The 21,168-nt window shown below is 38.4% G+C and overlaps 3 protein-coding genes and 1 long non-coding RNA gene across 4 annotated transcripts; 3 read left to right on the plus strand and 1 right to left on the minus strand.

Moving 5' to 3' along the window:
* On the plus strand, nucleotides 1-3,977 carry LOC134628081 (blue-sensitive opsin). The gene is made up of 5 exons (XM_063474713.1): nucleotides 1-536; nucleotides 1,051-1,219; nucleotides 1,345-1,510; nucleotides 1,714-1,953; nucleotides 2,534-3,977. The coding sequence occupies exons 1-5, from the start codon at nucleotides 158-160 to the stop codon at nucleotides 2,633-2,635; spliced, it is 1,056 nt and encodes a 351-aa protein (XP_063330783.1). The 5' UTR covers nucleotides 1-157; the 3' UTR covers nucleotides 2,636-3,977.
* A 5,024-nt stretch (nucleotides 3,978-9,001) lies between these two features.
* On the plus strand, nucleotides 9,002-11,491 carry LOC134628082 (red-sensitive opsin). The gene is made up of 6 exons (XM_063474714.1): nucleotides 9,002-9,187; nucleotides 9,912-10,208; nucleotides 10,341-10,509; nucleotides 10,605-10,770; nucleotides 10,862-11,101; nucleotides 11,191-11,491. The coding sequence occupies exons 1-6, from the start codon at nucleotides 9,085-9,087 to the stop codon at nucleotides 11,287-11,289; spliced, it is 1,074 nt and encodes a 357-aa protein (XP_063330784.1). The 5' UTR covers nucleotides 9,002-9,084; the 3' UTR covers nucleotides 11,290-11,491.
* LOC134628083 (uncharacterized) lies at nucleotides 11,342-12,636 on the minus strand. The gene is made up of 2 exons (XR_010093944.1): nucleotides 12,263-12,636; nucleotides 11,342-11,808 (listed from the first exon to the last, which is right to left on the minus strand). It is a non-coding gene; the product is annotated as an uncharacterized LOC134628083 (long non-coding RNA).
* A 2,532-nt stretch (nucleotides 12,637-15,168) lies between these two features.
* gnl3l (G protein nucleolar 3 like) lies at nucleotides 15,169-20,756 on the plus strand. Its single transcript, XM_063473192.1, has 15 exons — nucleotides 15,169-15,245; nucleotides 15,342-15,385; nucleotides 15,937-16,044; nucleotides 16,129-16,245; nucleotides 16,329-16,412; nucleotides 17,110-17,245; nucleotides 17,319-17,422; nucleotides 17,544-17,688; nucleotides 17,876-17,963; nucleotides 18,659-18,836; nucleotides 18,953-19,095; nucleotides 19,185-19,321; nucleotides 19,462-19,628; nucleotides 19,740-19,911; nucleotides 20,656-20,756. Exons 1-15 carry the CDS (start codon nucleotides 15,233-15,235, stop codon nucleotides 20,718-20,720), a joined length of 1,701 nt encoding a protein of 566 aa, XP_063329262.1. The 5' UTR covers nucleotides 15,169-15,232; the 3' UTR covers nucleotides 20,721-20,756.
* The last annotated feature ends 412 nt before the right edge of the window (nucleotides 20,757-21,168 follow it).

A 21,168-nucleotide genomic window follows, 5' to 3' on the forward strand; every position in this document is an offset into this window, starting at 1 on the left:
CGCTTCAGACAGACGAGCATCTCAGATATAAGACGGAAGGAAACATGAAATCTCTGAGTACTATTTGAAATTAGATGCAGTTTATTTGAAGTCTTTTGAAGTGTTTTTATTCAATCTCTTTAGATATCGATTTTGATCGCACACACCAACTAAGAAAATGAGAGGAAGTCGTCCCGCAGAGTTCCCAGAAGACTTCTGGATCCCCATCCCTCTGGACACCAACAATATCACAGCCCTCAGCCCATACCTGGTTCCTCAGGACCATTTAGGAAGCCCGCTGATCTTTTATTCCATGTCAGTGTTTATGTTCTTCTTGTGGGTGGCCGGCACAGTGATCAATGTCCTCACTATTGCATGTACTGTCCAATACAAGAAGCTCCGGTCTCATCTAAACTACATCTTGGTGAACTTGGCTGTTGCGAACCTCATCGTCTCCTCTGTGGGCTCTTTCACCTGCTTCATCTGCTTTGCTTTTAAATACATGTTCTTTGGTCCAACTGCATGCAAGATTGAAGGATTTGTAGCAACTCTTGGTGGTAAGGAGCATAATTATAGACTTTGCTAAGTAAGAAAAAAGGGTTACATCATGCATCATATTATTACACTCGAATTAAAATGATGTATGTTAGAGATTTGACCTATGCCAGTTTTTGTCAACCAAAGCACTCTCAATAGGGATTTTTTTTTTTATCTGGACTGCAATAATAATAATGATGATAATAATAATAATAAGTAGAAGAAGAAGAAGAAGAAGCTATTTGTTTTTCCCATGACACATAAAATACATATTGTGTCCTTATTTGTAGGAAAAATAGAGCAATCAGTATACTGGTGCCAATATCATTGCATACCGTATGGTACTATATAAAGCTAACTTTATTTTGAACACCAAAACATTCTTTTTCTCAAAGAATACCACATAAGACACTGTTGTTGTTAAAGAAGTTGTTGGTTATGTGCTTATGTGAATCAATATATAAAAAGCAGCTGCTGTTGGACAGAACATTTCTAAATATTAACGTAGTTATCATTGTCTTTGTCCTGCTGCAGGTATGGTTAGCCTGTGGTCTCTTGCTGTGGTAGCATTTGAAAGATGGTTGGTTGTGTGCAAGCCACTTGGGAACTTTGCCTTCAAGTCCAGCCATGCTTTAGCATGCTGTGGATTGACTTGGGTCTGCGGTCTGAGCGCTGCACTTCCACCTCTGGTTGGATGGAGCAGGTGAGTACATATAGATTAAGTGCTTTATAATTCATTTGCTCTAACCTTGATGTAAATGGTTCTCTTAGGGCTAATAACATATGTATACATATACCACAGCGGAAAATAATAGTTTCTCTTTCTAGGTATATCCCAGAGGGCATGCAGTGTTCCTGTGGCCCAGACTGGTACACAACAGGCAACAAGTTTAACAATGAAACCTATGTGATGTTCCTCTTCTGCTTCTGCTTTGCTGTCCCTTTCTCCACCATCGTCTTCTGCTACTCACAGCTGCTGTTCATGCTGAAATCGGTAGGCAATATCATTGGTTATTGGTTAGCAATTATCGTATCGGTGTTTAGGGCGATTATGTTATGTGTAGTTTTGTTTATTAAAGAGAAATACTAGAAGGCAAAACAAACTAGGGAAGGGGTGGGAATGAAGGAAAAAATATATTTTCATACTTACAATTTTCCAGTCTGATTCTGATTCTGACAAATGATCTGTCTCAAAAGGCAGTAAAGGCCCAAGCAGAGTCTGCCTCCACCCAGAAGGCAGAGAAGGAAGTGACCAGGATGGTGGTGATCATGGTGCTGGGCTTTCTGGTGTGCTGGATGCCATATGCCTCCTTTGCCGTCTGGGTTGTGAATAACCGTGGGCAGCCATTCGACCTGAGACTGGCCACCATTCCCTCCTGTTTCTCAAAGGCCTCCACAGTCTACAACCCAGTCATTTACATCCTCCTCAATAAGCAGGTAAAAAATTCTTTGGCAGCTCAGAGTGAAATAAATTTAACTTAGACTAAATTTGCATCCATTTCACTAAACTGAAGCTTTGCTTAGTTTAAGCAGAGTAACAAACATGGAACATCAGCTTTGTGTTTTGTTTTGTTTTTATTTGAGCTTGTGACTGAGTCGGCCACGGACGCCCTCTAATGGTGGCTGTTAGAAAATACAAAAGGGTTGACCCATCCTCCGAGAGAAAATCTGACAGACAGTTGAGCCTAAATAAACATGGAACAAAAAGAAGACACTCATTTATTGTCAATTTTCATGAAAATGTAAAAAAGAAAAAAACCCACAACAACAACAACAACAACATCAAGAGGGAGTAAATAATAAGTTACTGCCCTCCAATCACACTGACTTTTGTTGCGCCAGCTTTTGCCTTTTATCCATCACTGCTGGTAACATGCTAATGCTGCACTGAGTGGCGGTCTGTCAGTCCCCTCCATCTCCCCTGAGACACTTTAATGTGACTAAGATGGCTTTTTACAAGGACTATTAAACAGATTAATAAGAAGTGACCAAAACCTTCCTCTTTATTCTCTTTTAGTTCCGCTCGTGTATAAGGAAGATGCTGGGAATGAGCGGAGGTGACGATGAAGAGTCATCAAGTCAGTCGACCACTGAAGTCTCTAAAGTTGGACCTGCGTAGGTTACTCGTGCCCAATTTGGACAGCTCGCATATTGAACATAGCACAGAAACGCTAATAATGTGACAAATGTATTTTTGCTATTCTTACAGATACATAGTTTTATGCAGTAAAAATGTTTAAAAAATGCAATAAATTTCATTGATGAAGCAACTATTTGTGTCTTTAAAAGGCTCATCACTGCACATAATGATGGATATGATACTAAAGCTTACTATTTTAGCATTATATTTTGTTTTAACAATCTTGTTTTGTTTAGTCTTTTGTTTGTTTGATTTTTTTCAGTATAACATTCAGGTCATCAAAACCCATATTAGGTTTCAGAAATACTTACAGTATGATAGAAATATGTGTAAATATGTTTGATAAGTTGTGCTGCAGTTATTATAGGAAACCCAAAATAATATATTTGTTTATCTTTTTAATGTGTAGTGGTGTAGTGCAAGAGAAAACCAATAAAGTGGACACAATGTTGCTGCTTATATTTACAACATTTACTGCTCCTGGATCAGCTCATCACATAGATAGGCTCATGGGATCAGCGGGATATACTTGAGGTAAAAGGAAAATCCACAAATGCACATCAATGTTATTGAAGTGAAGGAAATGGTTCTAGTTTCGCACTTTAGTTTAGTTTAGTCTTTCATGGTGTACTATTTATGCACAAACACAAACAAACACATGCACACACCTAGCAAGCCAGTAAAAGTTACTGAGTGAAGACAAATACAGCAAAAACACACTCCTGTAAACATTCACATTGAAATGGAAGTGGGAAAAGAAAAGAAAAAAAACTTTAACAATGATGCAAAACAACCTCACTCTTCTGATTTATTCACAGCTCATGGATTTGTTTCATAGCTTCTATTTATAGATGCTCAGAAAGCAGCATTTATCTCCGAGTCCTTGTTAATATTTGAAACCCTGCATCAATCACAGCTAAATATGGTAAAGAAAATGGTTACATTTATTTGCAGCACATTTGTATGCAATTCAAACATAATGCAAAAGCCACATTACAGTTTTCAGTAAGTGCTTAATGTTATTGAGTCTGCTGAGCAAGCACCCACTTTGCGTGTTAAATTGAAATATAATTGTTAATTTGCTACTGTGCTGTAAAAGGTGAGGATCTGCAGCATTTGACCTACAGATAGTGTCATAATTAACGACCTTTCACAGCAGTCCCAATAGAGATTAACAGACAACCCGTTAATCCCATTGCAGCACAATTGGCTTACAATTCACCTAGAGTGTACTTGTAAGATGGTCTTTATTGATTATGAACGAATGGGGATGAGACACAAAAGCTCAACTTTTATCTTTGTAAAATAAAAATACAAAACAGTTTTTGTTGCAGAGAAAGCCCTTTTCCCCATAAAATGGTAGATTTCTTCAAATTCATGCTGATGGGGAAGCAATCAGAGGACACTGTGCCTCTAAGGCATCCACCTCTATACCATAATCACAACAAATGTTTCGATTAGATCAAAACATGCATATGCAGTTTCTTATATGCATCTACACATGCATATAAGAAACTCTATATTCCAGATGATTGTGATGGTTGAAGGTCACATCTTTCAGGCAGCTGCAGCCAGCCTGTTTTTGCTTGCTTGAAATCAAAATATTAACTGATGTAAGGTGGTTTGTTGACCTCACAGTTACTCATATCAGGGTTTTTCTGCAACTGAAAGCACAAACAAATCTAAAAATGGAACTATAACTACTCCTTTGGTGCTTTAAAAAAAAAATAAATCAAAAACCTAAATGAAAATTGCAAGTTACATTTTGGATCTATAACTCTGTTAACCCTCAGAGTTTTGCATAAATGAGTCCTTGCCAAAATACCAAAAACTAAGATTACCAAGAAGCATTGTTGCTAAGAAGTGAAAGTCACACAATCACACATCATACTAATATTTCTGGAATTGATCTCTTTTTTTGTGGACATCTGTGCAGCAGGAGAAAGGGAGTAAAAGCTTTGATCATCAAACCCTCCTAGAAGACAGATTCAAAATAAATCAGGATTATCTGGTGTGAAGTAAACACAAGAAAGTAAAGATTGGCAAAGATGGAGCTGGTTCACGTCACACCAGTGGAGCAATTTGCAGTCATTTCCTGTCACTGCAAGTTAATGACTGGAAATTACCTAAGACAGCGAATGAATAAACCAGACCTCTTAGTGACTATGGTCATGGAGATACCAGTCGATAGTCGGGAGCAGATCTGAGTTCTGCTAGTAGTGAACTTTTGACAAACACGAATAGTTCAGAACTAGCGGAATTCCAGACCTACCCTCGAAACATCACGCCGTCATGTGGAAAAAGCAGCCAGAGTAAAACAAAACCAAAAAGCCCTTTACCTAGCATCATCTCTACCTCTCAGGTGATATGTAAATTTACATTAAGAGATAGATCCCTAGTTAACTTCACATTTTAGAAATGTCTTTGTTTAACCCACTGTTGCTTCCTAATCTAAGGTGGAAAATTTTAGCAAGTGCTAGACACAGTTGGAAATACAAAAGTGGAAAAATATAAAGAAAATTTACAACTCCCTCCAGTTTTGGGGTCCATCCTTTTCCTGGTGTAAAGTCCTTGTCCGAGGAAGGGTTCTTATCAAATCTGCATGTCTGCTACCCGTGCAAGAAGTGGACTCAACAAAAGTGCAGAGTTAGGGATTAAGGTAAACCACTACAGCAGCTTTGAGGACCCTTAGCTTTCCCCTGAAATGAACCGCTGTTCCGGAGAGATTAAAGTGTTACGGAGCGAGCATGCCAAAAGTAATTACTCTGTGTTAATCTGTTTTGTGGAGGAACCTGAGTTGTCCGTATAATCTGCTTTGGCCTGCTTGGAGATGAGAAATCTTCGCTCACTTTTCACTGTGTCAAATAGGTTAGACATTCACGGCTAAGACAGGAGAAGGTGGTGCAACACAGCTGCTGTCCTTGCAACGTCTTCAGCTAGGAACACTGGTGCAGTGCTGCTATCATATAATGTTACAGTTACGGTAATGTTTGTAGCCAGTGAAAGATCCACAATGAAACTTTGCAGATGAGGAATTTCTTTCAGAATCAGATATTTGAAACCTGACAGCTACTTTGTGATTTACAGCCAAAGAGCTGAGTCACACTTATATTTAGTGCATTACAATGAGTCCCCTCGGAGACAAAAGGCTTTGGAATATAAGTTAAAAAGCCCGTTAACAACAGAAATGAACTATTAACCTACTGCGCTGACCTGTTACCTCAATTGTGTTTTGGAACAGTTAATACTGACACATCCTCCTCAGTCAGTGGCAAATCCGGACTTTCGGGAGCATACCCGGTGGATCATTTAAAGCGTCGGATTGGTTTTGAAGTCGTAAACAAAACATTCTTATCAAATTTAACAATGATCACATTAGTTAACCTGCTCTAAAAGTAGGCTACATGTTCCACTTTCTGTGGCTGTGACAGTGTGGCCTCTGGGTGGCACTAGATCAGACAGGGAATTCCCTCCACCCAAATCGTTATACTTAGTTTGGCCGAAGCAGCTCAGCTTTAGTCGTTTTAGGTCATAGACTGTATAAAAAAGATTAACATAGTGTACGACTCTGAAAGTTGAAAGCAGTTCATGATTCCTTAAACCTGCTCTAATGACTAAAACTGTCGTCTGCTACCCGAGTTTATGATCTCCGTTACGAGTGAATGCAGTGTGATTTAAATGTTGTGAATTATGCTCCGTGTTATAGTCAAGAATAGAATAGAATAGAATAGAATAATCCTTTAATTGTCCCACAAGGGGAAATTTGGTTGTATCAGCAGCAAAAACACACATATACAAACAGAACAGGACACAGAACAGAAGCACAATTTTTACATATTTACATCATGGACAATAGTTACCAGAGCAGAGTACTGTACAGTTATTTAAATTAGCGTACACATAGTGTGCAAACGGAGCAGGATACTGAAAGATGTTTAAATAGTTAAGAATATTTAGAATAATTAGAAAAGTGCAGATTGTTTATTGTACCTGTGCATTAAAAAGTAGACATGTAACTTCCAATAAGTTAGTGTATATATAAGCTGAGAAAAGTAATGTGCAAGTTATAACAGTAGAAGTTGTTACAGCGCTGATGTAGACATCTGTGTTTGTTGGGAGCAGTTCTGATTGTAAGAAAGACCACAGAGCAGCATTTGCTTTAAGGAATAATTGTTGCAGCTTCGTAACATTGTTGCTGCCACTGAAAATGACATTTTATTCAGCTTTAAATGTGCATGATGGTCAGCTTGATGAATAATACTTAGGAAATAGCAACTTTAAATATGATTCAGGACTGAGACCTCATCTGTAATCCTAAATATTAATCTAGTGCTTTGCTAGCATCACACAGTGTTTTTGTAGCTGTGTTATCTGGAACATTTATCTTATACTTGTTTTAGCTAACATTAGCTAAGATGTTAATATCTTTGACTCAAACTCCAAAAAATAAAAGTCAATCTATATTTAATTAATTGTTGCAGTCATTGTCTGTCTAACCCATGGACACCAAATACTGTGTTGGCTCCCCAGAGGAAAACATAGTGTTTAGTTTGCGAGGCCTTAGCTGTAGCTGTTGGGTTGAGCTTAGGGGACTGACTCAGTCATTTAAGACTATCGGTCTGAAGGAGCTCATGTTTGTTTTGCTGTATGTATTGCTTGTTATTATCCATGTGTACACCGAGACATTGCCACATCGCCATTTGACTCAGCAGCTAAATCATCAATAAACAGCAGTTTCCCAGTTCCCCTGCATGCTAATTTCACAGCACTGCCTTCAAAATGGTTGAAAAATAATGGGAAACGCTTTTCTTCCCACGTCCCATAGTTCTGCTCATTTTTCATCTTGGTTTTAATCAGTTCAAAGAATCTTGTTTTGTAGCTATGCATGCTTTTTTCAGTTAACTTGAAATTTTCATCTTGAGGAAAAAACCCTGTTTTTACATTCATTAAGTCATGTCTTGATTCTAGATTTACTAACGTCCCACCTTTTATCTCATTAGTCATTAAAAAAAAAAACATAACTATGGTATGTAACAGTTTCTGTTAAGAAATCTCTGGTACTGGTTTTCACTGGTAACACTTTGAACATTAGATCAATGGCCACAGATGCATTAGTTTCTCCAAAGGCTTACACAGATCCTCCAGAGCTTTTTTCATATCAATTTAATCACATAATTAAATAGCTACAGGAATTATCATCCAGTTGTCACATAATTGCATGAGTTATTGTTAACGTGTGAAGTTGGATTTCATAAACAGCGACTTGGGACAGATCTCCCAGATACACACTATCCTGCAGGATAGTGCATCAGACAGAGGACAGAGGGACTTTAGTCAGATTGCGTTCAGTGCTCTTTGTCAAAAATGTGAAAACACAATTGAATTTGCAACTCATGAAAAGATTTAAAAACACTCTCACGCAGTCTTGTACCATAAAATTACTACCAGCTTTTCAATTATCAGGCTTTCCCATAACCAAATGAAGTCTTCAATAGCCACCCTCACAGATCCATCGTGAAGTGACTCATCTTGAATGAGCTAGTTCTAAATTTTATCATTTAATTTGTTTATTGTTTAAGTTACTTATTAGCCTAAAGACAATCATTCAAACAACCAGTTTCATGAGGCTTGCTCATAATGCTCATAAGTACAAAAAGTGTTCCTCCCTTTGCTTGCCACTTGCCATAAGGGCTATGACGTGTGTTGCAGGGTCAAAGGACTGTCAAAGAATCCGATGAACCCTCTTTCCGGAGGGATTAAAAGTGTCTTACTTCCCTCACAGGTCAACAACTGAAACCTGCACTATTATAGGACCGCGGATCTCCACTTCTCCACTAAAGCTGCTTTGAGAGTGCTATGCAAATCAGGGCTGACACATATACCTGTTAGGATCACAGTAGCATAAATATTAAATATTGCAAAGTGTCTGGATTTGACACCTCTCTGTATTCAAAAGTAGAAGAAAGTAAACATTTTCTTTATAGGTTAAATGGTGATTTGAGAGATATATGCACTTTTATGTTTCTATTTTTCATTTCTACATGGTTATAAACCAAATGAGCCACTAGAGAACTCAGTGTGGAAAAATTAGGACACAAAACTGGCATTTATTTGTTAGTCAAAGATCTTGAAACTAATCCTTATCTGAAGTCAGTGGACGGAAATCCACTTTCAAACAAGATTATTCTAGCATTTTGTCTTAACCTCATTAGTTGATTGTTTTAATTACAGTTCAGGGTTATTGCTTTGCCACTGTGCTGCACTGCCAATAGGCACATCACAGCTATAATTTGATTGTGACCTAATCCAATCAGAGGTTTGTGAGGCATAGGTATAAAAGCAAAAGTCAGATCTGTAGCACCAAGCAGCCAAGGAGGTAGCAAGTGACAAGAAAGGCTAACAGCTCAGGACCTCCTTCTAAGAACAGAATGGCAGAAGAGTGGGGAAAACAGAGTTTTGCTGCAAGGCGGTATCATGAAGATTCAACCAGGGGATCAGCCTTCGTTTACACAAACAGCAATAACACCAGAGGTATGGTATCATAGTATTATTCTCTCATGAATTGACCGGCATGGGAGCTTGTAACAAAATAACAAAAGAAAAGATTGCTATTTGACTTGCTAGAGCTGGATTCAAAATCAGTCTTTTAGTCTTGAAACAATAATGTCTACTAATGATGCTATATACAGTTGAGTGTGCATTTTTAAGAGTAACTTAAAACTGTTTTCGACCAGTGTATGGTGGCATTCTTATTATAGTATTGTTACATCTTATTGGTAACCATCCTTTTTATACATTCAGTTTGGTAACAAAGATCTGGGCTGTTTTTTTCAAAAAATAAACACCCAGAGGCTCTTTTCATATAAAGATACTTATTTTACCTGTAATCTGATTCAAATCTAATGAAGTAGTTTGGACTGTTGTATATCAAAATGGTGAATGATAACAGCAAATAAGTAGTGCTGTGGTGCTGTTAGTGATTCTGTTAGTGATCCTTTCACAAGTACACATACAAGTACAAGTACACTCACTTGTTGAGCTGCCATGCAAGGTCTGCTATCAGCAGCAACTTGGGTACAGGCTCTTTCTCCAAGAAAATCTGCCACATAAAGGGGGTCGAACCACGGACTTGAATCTGCTGCCTAAGCCATTTGAAAAGACACACAAACTGTTAGAACCACAGTTAGTGCAATGGAGAGAGGTTGTGCAAAAACATGAGATACCAAATTGTTTTTTCTTTTTTCTTTTTTTTTAGATCCCTTTGAGGGTCCCAATTACCACATTGCACCTCGATGGATTTACAATCTTGCAACACTCTGGATGTTTGTCGTGGTGATCTTATCAGTCTTCACCAACGGTCTCGTCTTAGTGGCCACATGGAAGTTCAAGAAACTGCGTCACCCTCTAAACTGGATCTTGGTCAATCTAGCCATTGCTGATCTGGGAGAGACTGTTTTTGCCAGCACCATCAGTGTATGCAACCAGTTTTTTGGCTACTTCATTCTAGGACACCCAATGTGTATCTTTGAGGGCTATGTTGTCTCAACTTGTGGTAAGTGGCCACCATTTTGTTATTTATTTATTTATTTTTATATTAAATGTAAAAGTATTTGAAGACAGGATTATGTCAAATGTAAGGCTGCAGGCTAAATAAACTTACTGAGTATCCTGCTTCTTTACACAGGTATTGCTGCTCTTTGGTCCCTGACAATCATCTCCTGGGAAAGATGGATAGTTGTGTGCAAACCTTTTGGAAATGTCAAATTTGATGCCAAATGGGCCACAGGTGGAATTGTCTTCTCCTGGGTCTGGTCTGCATTTTGGTGTGCTCCTCCCATGTTTGGATGGAGCAGGTAAACTACTCTGCTGCTTCTTTTAATGTAACAGATGCATACAAAGACAGAGTCTTTTAAACATAAACTAGAGACTAAACATTTTCTTGCATTAGGTTCTGGCCTCATGGACTGAAGACTTCCTGTGGACCTGATGTGTTCAGTGGAAGTGAAGACCCTGGAGTACAGTCCTACATGATTGTTCTCATGATTACTTGCTGTTTCCTCCCCCTGGGTGTCATCATCCTGTGCTACCTTGCTGTGTGGCTGGCCATCCGTGCTGTAAGCTACTTTAATTTGATTTTTATAATTTTCAGTTCAGAGATGTGAGAATAGAAGATTTGATCTCACATTCTTGATTTTTCAACCACAGGTTGCCATGCAGCAGAAGGAGTCAGAGTCAACCCAGAAGGCTGAGAAGGAAGTCTCCAGGATGGTCGTTGTCATGATCGTGGCTTATTGTGTCTGCTGGGGACCTTACACCTTCTTTGCCTGCTTTGCCGCAGCCAACCCTGGATATGCCTTCCACCCTCTGGCTGCTGCTATGCCTGCATACTTTGCCAAGAGCGCTACTATCTACAACCCAATCATCTATGTCTTCATGAACAGACAGGTGGGCACAATACTAACACAAAGGTAAATTTACCCTGTCAAATCTGTTTTAGTTTTTAACATGCTTTTATTTTATTCCTTCCCAATCAGTTCCGCACATGCATCATGCAGCTCTTTGGCAAACAAGTGGACGATGGCTCTGAAGTCTCCACATCAAAGACAGAGGTCTCCTCTGTGGCTCCCGCATAAATATCCATGTTCTCCATTTTGGGAAAAAAAAGATAAATGTTTTGATTTGTACAGTAAATATTTATTGTTTCCTTTTTTCTTTCTTTTTTAGTAAATATAGCTTTCTCTGGCAAATGAAAAAGCAAAAAAAAAATACACATAAAGCAAATGAATCATTATATTACTTGTGTTTTTTCAAATGTAAATAAAAATATCAAGCATATTTAAAGCTGTAGTGCTGGTGTATTTTATAACTACTAGTGTAGCAATTGTTTGACCACTATTGCTATTTTCACTGGTGTTATTTGGTATTAAGCAGGAGACCTTACAAACATTTGTGTCTTGTAATGCTGTAGCACAAACCTTCACATTTACTATACACTGCCAAAAGCACTTGACTGAATCAGGGAGTCAAAGATTGCCTCATCTTTATTTTCCACCTGGGATGTAACTTCACTCGAAACCAGGAAACCACTCCTCTTATCTTTAGCAGGATGTCCAACTCTTTGAGGATTTGTTGTTGGTTTTCTTCAACTGTCGCTGGAAGAAGAAGAACCAAACAAAACTTAAGCACATGCTACATATATGTGTGTTACAGCTCCAAATTAATGGTTCTTAAAAAATGTTAATGAAACAACAGCAAGGCTAATTCTTAAATTTGTAAGAGATTTACTGGAGTCAAAGGTTATTCATCATAAAGTTAGAACTCAGAAAATGAAGCTAAATAAATAATTGAGGATCAAATAATTCAAAATTTATAGCAGTGAGCTAGTGTCAGATTTCCTTCTTACACACTCATGTAAAGTTAAATGTTTGCGTGACTATGCCTGAAAAAGTTTATACCAAGAAAAAAAAGAAGGTTTTTCAATACTGTCAATAACATGTGCACACAAATCTGATAAAAATAAATACTAGATGTGACATTAAGATGAAGCTATTCACAAGAGAGTAATATTTGGTAAACAGATGCAGAACAAAATCACATTTTGCTCACCTAGTTAAGGAAGTTCACACTCACAGCTTGTCTACATTCACATTAAAAACAAAAAGTGGAAAAGTTAACATCTTTAGAGTCATCCAGGAGCCTTTCACCTCCTCCTCTCCTACATGGAGTTCTTAACTAATGTTGCACTCCTCAAGTGGACTTGAGGAGTGCACTGATACACCAGATTAAACCATTATGCCAGCTTTGGTAAATCTCACCCCTTCCCTCAAGCGAACTGTCAATCCGGAGAGATTAAAAGGTTCCAGAGCAAACTTGCCAGGCGTGAAGGGTTACGGAGTAAACAGGTCAGACATCAGACGCCAACGTGAGGCGTTCCGCTAATCTGATTTGTGAGGATGTGAGAAATTGTCACCTTCATTATCACGGGCACTCACACTACCAGAACATCAAGAAACAGCTGCAAGAGCAACAGTGTCCTCTGATGCCTTGGGTAAAATCTGAACATGCTAAACAAATACAAATGTGGCATTTAACATGTTATACTATATTAAACACCTGATGCAAAGTCTGGCACAGGACTGTACCCTTTAATGCTACAGATGTTGGGAGAATGGGACTGCCACCAACAGTGGGTGACGACAGGAAATCGTGAGGGTCATACAAAGTGGCACAACATGGATGACAAAAATTGTATATGCAGGAATAAATAACAATTTTGTGTTTCAACTCATTGTAGGGTGTCTTCCTCTCTCTTGTGCTCATGTTTATTAAAATAATTGCCAACATAGGACAGAATTGCCAGGAGTTGATACAGTTGGTACATTTTTAGTCCCTTTAAAGCATGACTCAGCAGTACAGGCAACACAAACTGAGTAAAAAAAAGTAAATAACCGATTTATAACCAGGAATGAGAGTAAAGGAAATTAGGAACTACTTACTGAACAGTTTGAATTGCAACAGCCAACCTCACTAAAAAGTAGAGGAACTTCACAAAGAAAGGCATTAGCAAATATTCTGCATTGGAAAAGAAGTAATAAAGTATTACTAAAGTAATACAATGTCTGACTGTGATTAGTTCATGTTTAAAAATGGCTTATAACATTGTTAATCTTCAGGTGTACACCTTAAACCCTCACATTCTGCTGTCAGGAGAATAAGACTACAATGTTCCTGAGAGCTTACAAAACATGACACAGTGGACTACGTTTTTTTTCTTTTCTTTTAAAAATATTGTTGATGCTCCCAAACTGCTAGTTTAAATTAAGAAATTGCGAGTGAACTTACATAAAAAAGAAATCTTAACTGTTTTCATTTAACATGCTAATGTTTTAATTAAAATTACTCTTCCTTTCTTTAACAAAACCGTATTCAGAATTTAATGGTAATTTTCACTTATACTTTGCATATAAAACAAGGTTAATATTAACATGTTTTACGTACCACTACTCTCTACTCCACTGATTCAATTCAGGGTCATGCTGAGGCTGGAGACTGTCCCAGGTGTTATAGGGTGAGAGGCAGGGTGCACGCCGTGTAGGCTGCAATGATAACATGCATTTAATCATGCAAGTCTTTTTTATTAAATATGATTATGGATGGACTGCCACTGATAATGCTTTTTTTTTTTTTTTTTTTTTTTTTTTTTTTAAGACAGATTGCGAACTCAGAGTTCTTTGCATGCTCCACCTTTCTCAGCTTCAATAGTCGTCCTCTTTGAAATCAGGCCATTTCTGGGGTTAAGATTGGAAGAGTTTGTTTTGATAACTTGAAAATATCATTATTAGCTATAATAGAAGTAAAACAATGTCTTTATCAGATATAATAACACTCTGGTAGTGTTTGTTGTTCATAAACAGAAAAAAAAATCATAATCTTTTACATTTCTGTTTTCTCCACATGGTTTAAGAATTACAGTGTTCATTTATTATAACGACTTTTTATTAAACATTTTTTCTTATGTTTTGTTTGTTTGTTTGGGCTTCTTGTTTTTGTTGTTGTATTATTTTAACATGTTCAAAATAAAGCCACATTGCATCTCACTAAGGAGAGATCGTTAGAAGGAACTGAACATGACTTATTGATATACAAAATTCAATAAAGGTATTTGCCGATTAGACTCTGATGGCCCAAAAAAGCACAAATGGGATGACAGGGATTAGGGCAAGACCCCCGGAGTCTAGACACTGTTGGTAGAGATGAAGATGGAGGCTTGAATTGAGCCTGAGAATCAAGGGGGAGGTGGAGATGGGGAGGAGGTGGGGTGCACGAAGGCGTCTGCAAGGGAGACTGACTGATGAGCAGTGATATTTAAAGTACGCAGAGTGGAGGCTGGTTGGCTTAAAGCAGGCTGACTAGACCAGTGATGCCACAATGAGCTTGACAGCGTGGGAAAGTGGAAGTGATGTAAAGCTTAGATTAGCCACCAAACACCTGGAAAGCAGACAGATATGTGACTACAAATCTTCCGCACTGAACTTATGCATAAATTCATTACATTGGTGCCAGAGCCATTTCAGTGAAGACTCTTTACCAGATGCATTTGCGTGAAATGTTGTATAACCGACCTCAAAGTTATGCATTCTGTAGGCGACTGTTTGAGCTGTCTCCTGGTTCCTGGTCTATGCATTGCAATGACTTTGGAATTAAGTTAGAATCAAAAAACCGAATGAGTGGAAAATAAAACTATGCTGTCCAAAACATATTCATGAGTTAAAATGCTTAGAACTAGACCCTGTCTCAGAAGTGCCTTTTTGTTATTTCTTGGTTAGCCCAAAACAGTTTCTGTTATAATTTGTGCATTATAATGGTAATTACAACATATTACAATAATAATATTATAACGCAAGAAATTAAATTCTCTATCTACGCTGTCAGTTACAACGTAAATACTTTTATTTTTCTAAGCTTTTATTTCTACATTTAACCGGATGTTGTTGTTGACGTCATCGTGTGCGCCTGTCCACCTCTTTGGGATGCCGTACACGTGAAGTCTGAGAAGAGCAAGGCTAGGGTGAAGTTATGTCTAAAGCTAGTAGGTATCCATCAGTTTATAGCTGAAAGTATTGACTCACTGACTGCGTGAAATGACATTTAAACGTCTTCGTTTTGTATTTTTTGCATTTAACAGAACAGAAACGAGCCAAACGACTCGGGTTCAGTGCGAAGTTTAAGGTGAGTGCTACAAGGCTAATGTTATCTGTCGCTAACTTTTAGTGCTGCTGGAGCACAGTCAGTAATAGTTCGGTTGGTACTGAACTGGCGCTGAGAACCGAGCTTCTCAGCACCCGTACGTAGTCGGTGTCACACTTTAAATGTTTTTCATGTTTTCACCAAACATTTAGGAAACATTTCATTGTGACGCCAAGACAACCAAAAACATTGTAGGCACCACTGGGAGATCTGTGACACTGTATAGCTTTCATTAGTCCCTCGGTTGGGAAAGTCACAGTAGCAGGTTTACAGCGGGAAAATGAATAGAGCAGGAATAAATAGATGCAGGATAGCCAAAAACAACTGGACTATATGGTAATAAAAGTCAAATGTACACTGTGCATAGAGTATATTGTATTTGAGCTTATTAGTGGTAGTGATTTGTATCTTTACCATGGTTGGCTGCATTTATCATTCAGTGTAAACAAGCCAGTAAAATGAATGTTTTTGCTTTCCAGTGCTGTGCTGATGAGCTAAAATATATTACAACTCCCTGTGTGTTTATCCTACAGGCTAAAGATGGAAGAAAGGGAGATGCTTCAGGGCGGAGAAATACAGAACAGTCCCCTGCTCAGACTGTCAAGGACAGCAGAAAACCGGAAGAAATCAGGAAACAAAGGGTACGTCCTTTGAAAGTCTTGGCTGTACCAGATTTGATGGCACATTGGTGAATCTCTCTCTTATGTCACGTCTTACTACATTAGCTTCAGGACCTTCAGGAGAAGCAGAAATTGTCTCGAGAACGAGAGCTTATGAAGAGGAGAAATTTGCAAACCTTCCAGAATGACATCCTTCAGCGACAAAGGGAGTTTGAGCAGAGGGTAAGCACGATACTTAGGACTCTAACTGCATACTTTACAGTTTGCTGCTGTGGTCATTACCATGTTCTTCTTTGTCCTCACAGGAGACAGAGATGCAGAGTTTAGAAAAGCATGTCAACTTTGAAAATGAGAATTCAAGGAAAGCATATTACAGAGAATTTAAAAAGGTATTTAATTGCACTGCGCACTGGCCTGTATATGGACCACAACAAGAATTAATCTTCTTATTTTACACTAAATGAAATTTTGACATTCTTTAAAATCACTCTGTATCATTCAGTATCTTATAGCCTGTTTCCTCTAGTACATACTCTGGTCGGCTTGGCTCGACTCAGCTGGGTTTTTAGGGTTTTCCATTAGGTGGTAGTACTAGGTACTTCAGCAGTAGTAGCTGGGTTCTCGGCCTGGCTTCCAAGCAATCTGAGGTGATTCGAAAATGTGACATCAACAGACTGCATGCCACTAATTGGCTAGTCAGAGACATCACTCGAAGAGTCATGACATAGTCTCTTTCACAAAAATCAAAGCTGTCAGTTTTGAAACTCGAAAATGAGGGAATTGGTTACGCAAAAAACAACACTGTGATCCCAGGGACTGACAAAACAACATACACCAAGCAGGAGTTTTACCATCGGCTTCACGTCCTCCTTTGTTGTGGTGTTTGTATCACATACAAATGATGTCATGGGACTTTCACTCCATGTTGCTAAAATGACCACGTGCACATTAGCTGGTACCTGGTTGTGATGGAAAATGACTGAACTTGAGTCAAGCCAAGTAGGTACTAGTCAAAAAGGGCTATTAGAAACATGATGGATGAGAGAGGAGTTGACATGAGCGTTATTTGACATTCTGTTTTTTAAGGTTGTGGAGGCCTCTGATGTGATTCTGGAGGTACTGGACGCGCGTGACCCTTTTGGCTGCAGATGTCCTCAGGTGGAACAGGCGGTCATTCAGAGTGGAACGAACAAGAAGATAGTTTTAGTCCTCAATAAAATTGGTAAGAAGGCCACTAACATTGTACACATCTCATTTGTTTGTTAAAATAGTAAATGGTTTTACTTTGGTTCCAGATTTGGTGTCAAAAGAAATAGTGGAAAAGTGGATAAAGTATCTTAGAAATGAGTTCCCCACTGTGGCTTTTAAAGCATCTACTCAACAGCAGACTAAGAACTTGGTGAGTAGTGAAGCAGTTATGCTCTAATTATCTAGAAATACAGATTAAATCAAGGCTGTACTTTGTTTTTAAATGTGACTCCGGCATGAACTCTGCACATTATGTCTCCTGCAATGGGAAGAAACGCAGCAACGTTCCAGTGACACAAGCCACCACAGAGCTTCTCAGCACCAGTGCTTGTATTGGAGCAGACTGCTTGATGAAGCTACTGGGCAACTATTGCCGCAACCTGGATATAAAGACAGCCATCACTGTAGGTGTTGTAGGTAAGTGCCGTGCCCTGAAATACTGAGAGCACCAATACGTTGGTGAGACTTCAATCTATCTACACAAAATATCTTCAGGGCCAAATTGAATCAAAGGTTACACACTGCTGTTTTTGTACCAGATTTTCTTCTTTTAAAGAAAGGTAGAGTAAATAGAATTTTTTTTCGTTCCATTAATGTTTTGCAGGTTTTCCTAATGTTGGAAAGAGTAGTTTGATCAACAGTCTGAAACGAGCACGAGCATGTAATGTTGGAGCCACACCAGGTGTCACCAAGTAAGTACACATTAACATGCTCAACCTGCATGCCCACACTTGTTTTCTAGATTTACTCTGTGACCCTGAAGCGTGAAATGATTTCCAGAAAATTAGAATTTTTGAAACTTTTTGATACTGGAATGTTTATTGAACCGTCTGACAATTTTTTAAATATTAAGTTAATACATCTATTATTGTGAGTTTCACGTAATTTTTGGTACATCCAGCATTTTGTGCGGTTTTTTTTTTTTTTTTTTTTTTTTTTACTTTTTTGGGAGGTGGGGATCAAAACACTTGCACAAATTTGACAACTTGCTTTAAGTCTGACTTTTTTTGATGTAATTGATTATTTCATTCTTTGTTTCCTGAAAAGTGAGTGAACATGAGTCACAGCCCCTGCCCAGATTTAGAGTTTTTATTATTACAGCTTAGGAAAGCTAATTAATGTTCACATTTGTGAAGTAGGTACTTGTGAAAAACAAGTTGCATTATGGTAATTAATTAATGTTCCATCATTCAACTTCATCATCTCAGCTATAAAAATAAAAAAATAATTCAGTTTTTACACACACACACACACAGGGATGCAACCTCAGTGTAGTGAAGGCATACTTGGCAACTGTGCCAACTTTATATGTTCGTCTAACAAGACACAATTATGATGTGCATATTAATCCTGCCATGGTGTTCTTGATGGGTTTTCTGGATTTCAGGTGTCTTCAAGAGGTACATTTGGACAAACACATAAAGCTTCTGGACTGTCCCGGTATTGTCATGGCAACATCAACGACAGACGCCGCAATGATTCTTCGCAACTGTGTTAAAATCGAACAGCTTGTTGATCCCCTTCCACCCGTGGAAGCCATCCTCAGAAGGTGCAACAAGGCACAAGTAGGTCATGCTACCTCTTCAGCAACTGTACTGAATGATAACACTGCAACTGTACTGAGCACTGAATAATAAGTAGTTCAAACAATGGCTTTGGGGTTTTTTTTTTGGAAACGCAGATCATGGAGCACTACGGTGTCCCAGACTTTCATACAGCTCTGGAGTTCTTGGCATTGCTCGCCCGTCGGCAAGGCAAACTGAGGAAGGGGGGGCTGCCGGACACTGACAAGGCAGCCAAGAGTGTACTAATGGACTGGACCGGGTTGGTATAGCTTTTTAAAGTTCTAGAAATGATATTGAAGCAACGGCTCAGTTTAAGCACTGTTAAATTCATGAAGTTATGTTTCTTAGGGGAAGGATTAGCTACTTCACACACCCTCCAGAGACACACACTCTTCCTACACACGTCAGTGCTGAGATCGTTACAGAAATGGGAAAAGCCTTTGACTGGGACGAGCTGGAAAAGGGAAATCAGGAGGTTCTTGCAGGTAAGCAAGTTATAATTAACAGTATCACAGTCAGGCAAATTAAATGGAACATGATGATAATATAAAACCACATGCTTTGATCATGTAAACCTGTTCAGATAACTTTAGACTAAATGGTTTGTGCTTTCCACTGTGTCCAGAGTCATCTTGTCCTGACATTCAAATGGGATTCTGCATGGAAACCACTGGGATGACACAGGGAGGGCAGGGCGAGTTGCACTGTGATCTGGGCTTGGAAGGAGGATCAGTGGAAGCATCATCCTCGAAAGAGGAAACTGAATCTATGGAGGATGATCAGGATCCAGAGGTGAGAAGCAGCAGTAGCCTTAAATTGTGGGTGAATTATAGAATATGATGACTCTGAATGCTGTTATTCATCTCACTTTTTATGTCTGCTATTTTGTTCCACTCAAAACAGTTTGGACCAATGACAGTGGAAATAAAATCACAGAAAAAGACAGAGGTACCCGCAAAGGATGCTGCATCCAAGGCTCCGGATTTAAAGAATATCTTGAACGTGGACCCTCTGCTGCAGGGTCAGGCACTCCTGGCTGCGGGCAAGAAGAGGAAGAAGCTACAGAAAAGAGCTGGTTTGTGCAATTATTCATCTCAGTGTAATACTAATACTCACATTTTAGATATTTTAGAACTGCTCCATAAATCCCGTTGACTACATTGAATTCACTAATATAATTCACATCCTTTTTAAAACACTGTGGAAGTAATGATTCATGGGTCTGTGTTGCGTCCTCTGGCACTGTTTCAGCATTGTTTATTGATGATTTTAACTGATAACTTATCGAGTGCACGGTAATACTCTGCACAGACTCAGATAAAAGCAGTAAAATTGATTGGACCGTGCCTCACAGGACAGCTAAACAGTGATCAAAAATATGATAAGAAACCAGCTCACAGCTTTTCTTCATTAGCCAAGTCAGTCATGATCACAATTCAAAGAAGTGTGCATTTCACTTAATGAAATTATTGTGTTTGTTTTGATATTAGCAACTTTCTTTCATAAACCATTGTAAGTAAAAAGTAGAAAGACATCCTGAGCTAAGATCAGAACAAATCTATCAAGCGAGTTGGGTTTCGTCACAAAAATGTCGCTATACAGAGATAAAATTATTGATGTATTTGGAAAAGAAACCTCTGCTGCTAGCAGTTTGGTCAGCACAGAAAGTCGTGGTACCAACCAGCTGGTCAGTTTTTGTCCAAAAGGTTGCTTGTATGTGATTTGTGACACTTTTAGCATTTTTGTTTTTAAAATTTATTATAGAAATGATCTAGATTTTGCCCTAATGCTTTCTGGTTTCTTTTTCTTTGCTCTGCAGACAAACTTGCCACCAAACTCTCAGACACATTGACATCTGCAATGGACTTCTCATTTTCAGAGTAAAATATTACCAAAATAAAATGATAAATTTAATGAATCCATTTTGGTGGTTTGTCTTTCTTTGACATGGCTATTATCGTTGTTGGGTTAAACATGTGCCACAGTGAACCTGAGAAAAATTGTTTCTGAGGCCCTTAATACTTCCTTTGAAACTTTAAGTTTTGTTTTTTTTGTTTCTTTGTTTGTTTGTTTTTTTACGTCATCCCTGGTAGATTATATTCCTGTTCAGACACCGGGTATTATAAATATTGCGATTTGAATAGTTGTAATATTATTGATGTAATACTTATACTAAGAATTACTTCTTTACTTTTTTGAATAGCTAACCTCTGCGGAACTATTGGCAGACTAACGTAGATTAAAATGTGTCACATTTATGAATTATAGCAGCACTTCAATACTATAGTAAGAGGACACTTTATTCAAGATATCGTTTTGAAAATACAACTTT

Source organism: Pelmatolapia mariae, linkage group LG5, assembly GCF_036321145.2.
Source record: "Pelmatolapia mariae isolate MD_Pm_ZW linkage group LG5, Pm_UMD_F_2, whole genome shotgun sequence".
In the NCBI taxonomy this organism is placed as follows: Eukaryota; Metazoa; Chordata; class Actinopteri; order Cichliformes; family Cichlidae; genus Pelmatolapia; species Pelmatolapia mariae.

Bases quoted from the DNA above. Each gene is read 5' to 3' on its own strand.
- gnl3l (XM_063473192.1), top strand. The intron at 15,386-15,936 runs GTGAGTGCTACA...TTTATCCTACAG, and splicing joins GGTTCAGTGCGAAGTTTAAG to GCTAAAGATGGAAGAAAGGG. The intron at 16,246-16,328 runs GTAAGCACGATA...TTGTCCTCACAG, and splicing joins AAAGGGAGTTTGAGCAGAGG to GAGACAGAGATGCAGAGTTT.
- LOC134628081 (XM_063474713.1), top strand. From the start codon at position 158: ATGAGAGGAAGTCGTCCCGCAGAGTTCCCAGAAGACTTCTGGATCCCC. The intron at 537-1,050 runs GTAAGGAGCATA...GTCCTGCTGCAG, and splicing joins ATTTGTAGCAACTCTTGGTG to GTATGGTTAGCCTGTGGTCT. The intron at 1,954-2,533 runs GTAAAAAATTCT...ATTCTCTTTTAG, and splicing joins ACATCCTCCTCAATAAGCAG to TTCCGCTCGTGTATAAGGAA.
- LOC134628082 (XM_063474714.1), top strand. From the start codon at position 9,085: ATGGCAGAAGAGTGGGGAAAACAGAGTTTTGCTGCAAGGCGGTATCAT. The intron at 10,510-10,604 runs GTAAACTACTCT...TTCTTGCATTAG, and splicing joins CCCATGTTTGGATGGAGCAG to GTTCTGGCCTCATGGACTGA. The intron at 10,771-10,861 runs GTAAGCTACTTT...TTTCAACCACAG, and splicing joins TGTGGCTGGCCATCCGTGCT to GTTGCCATGCAGCAGAAGGA.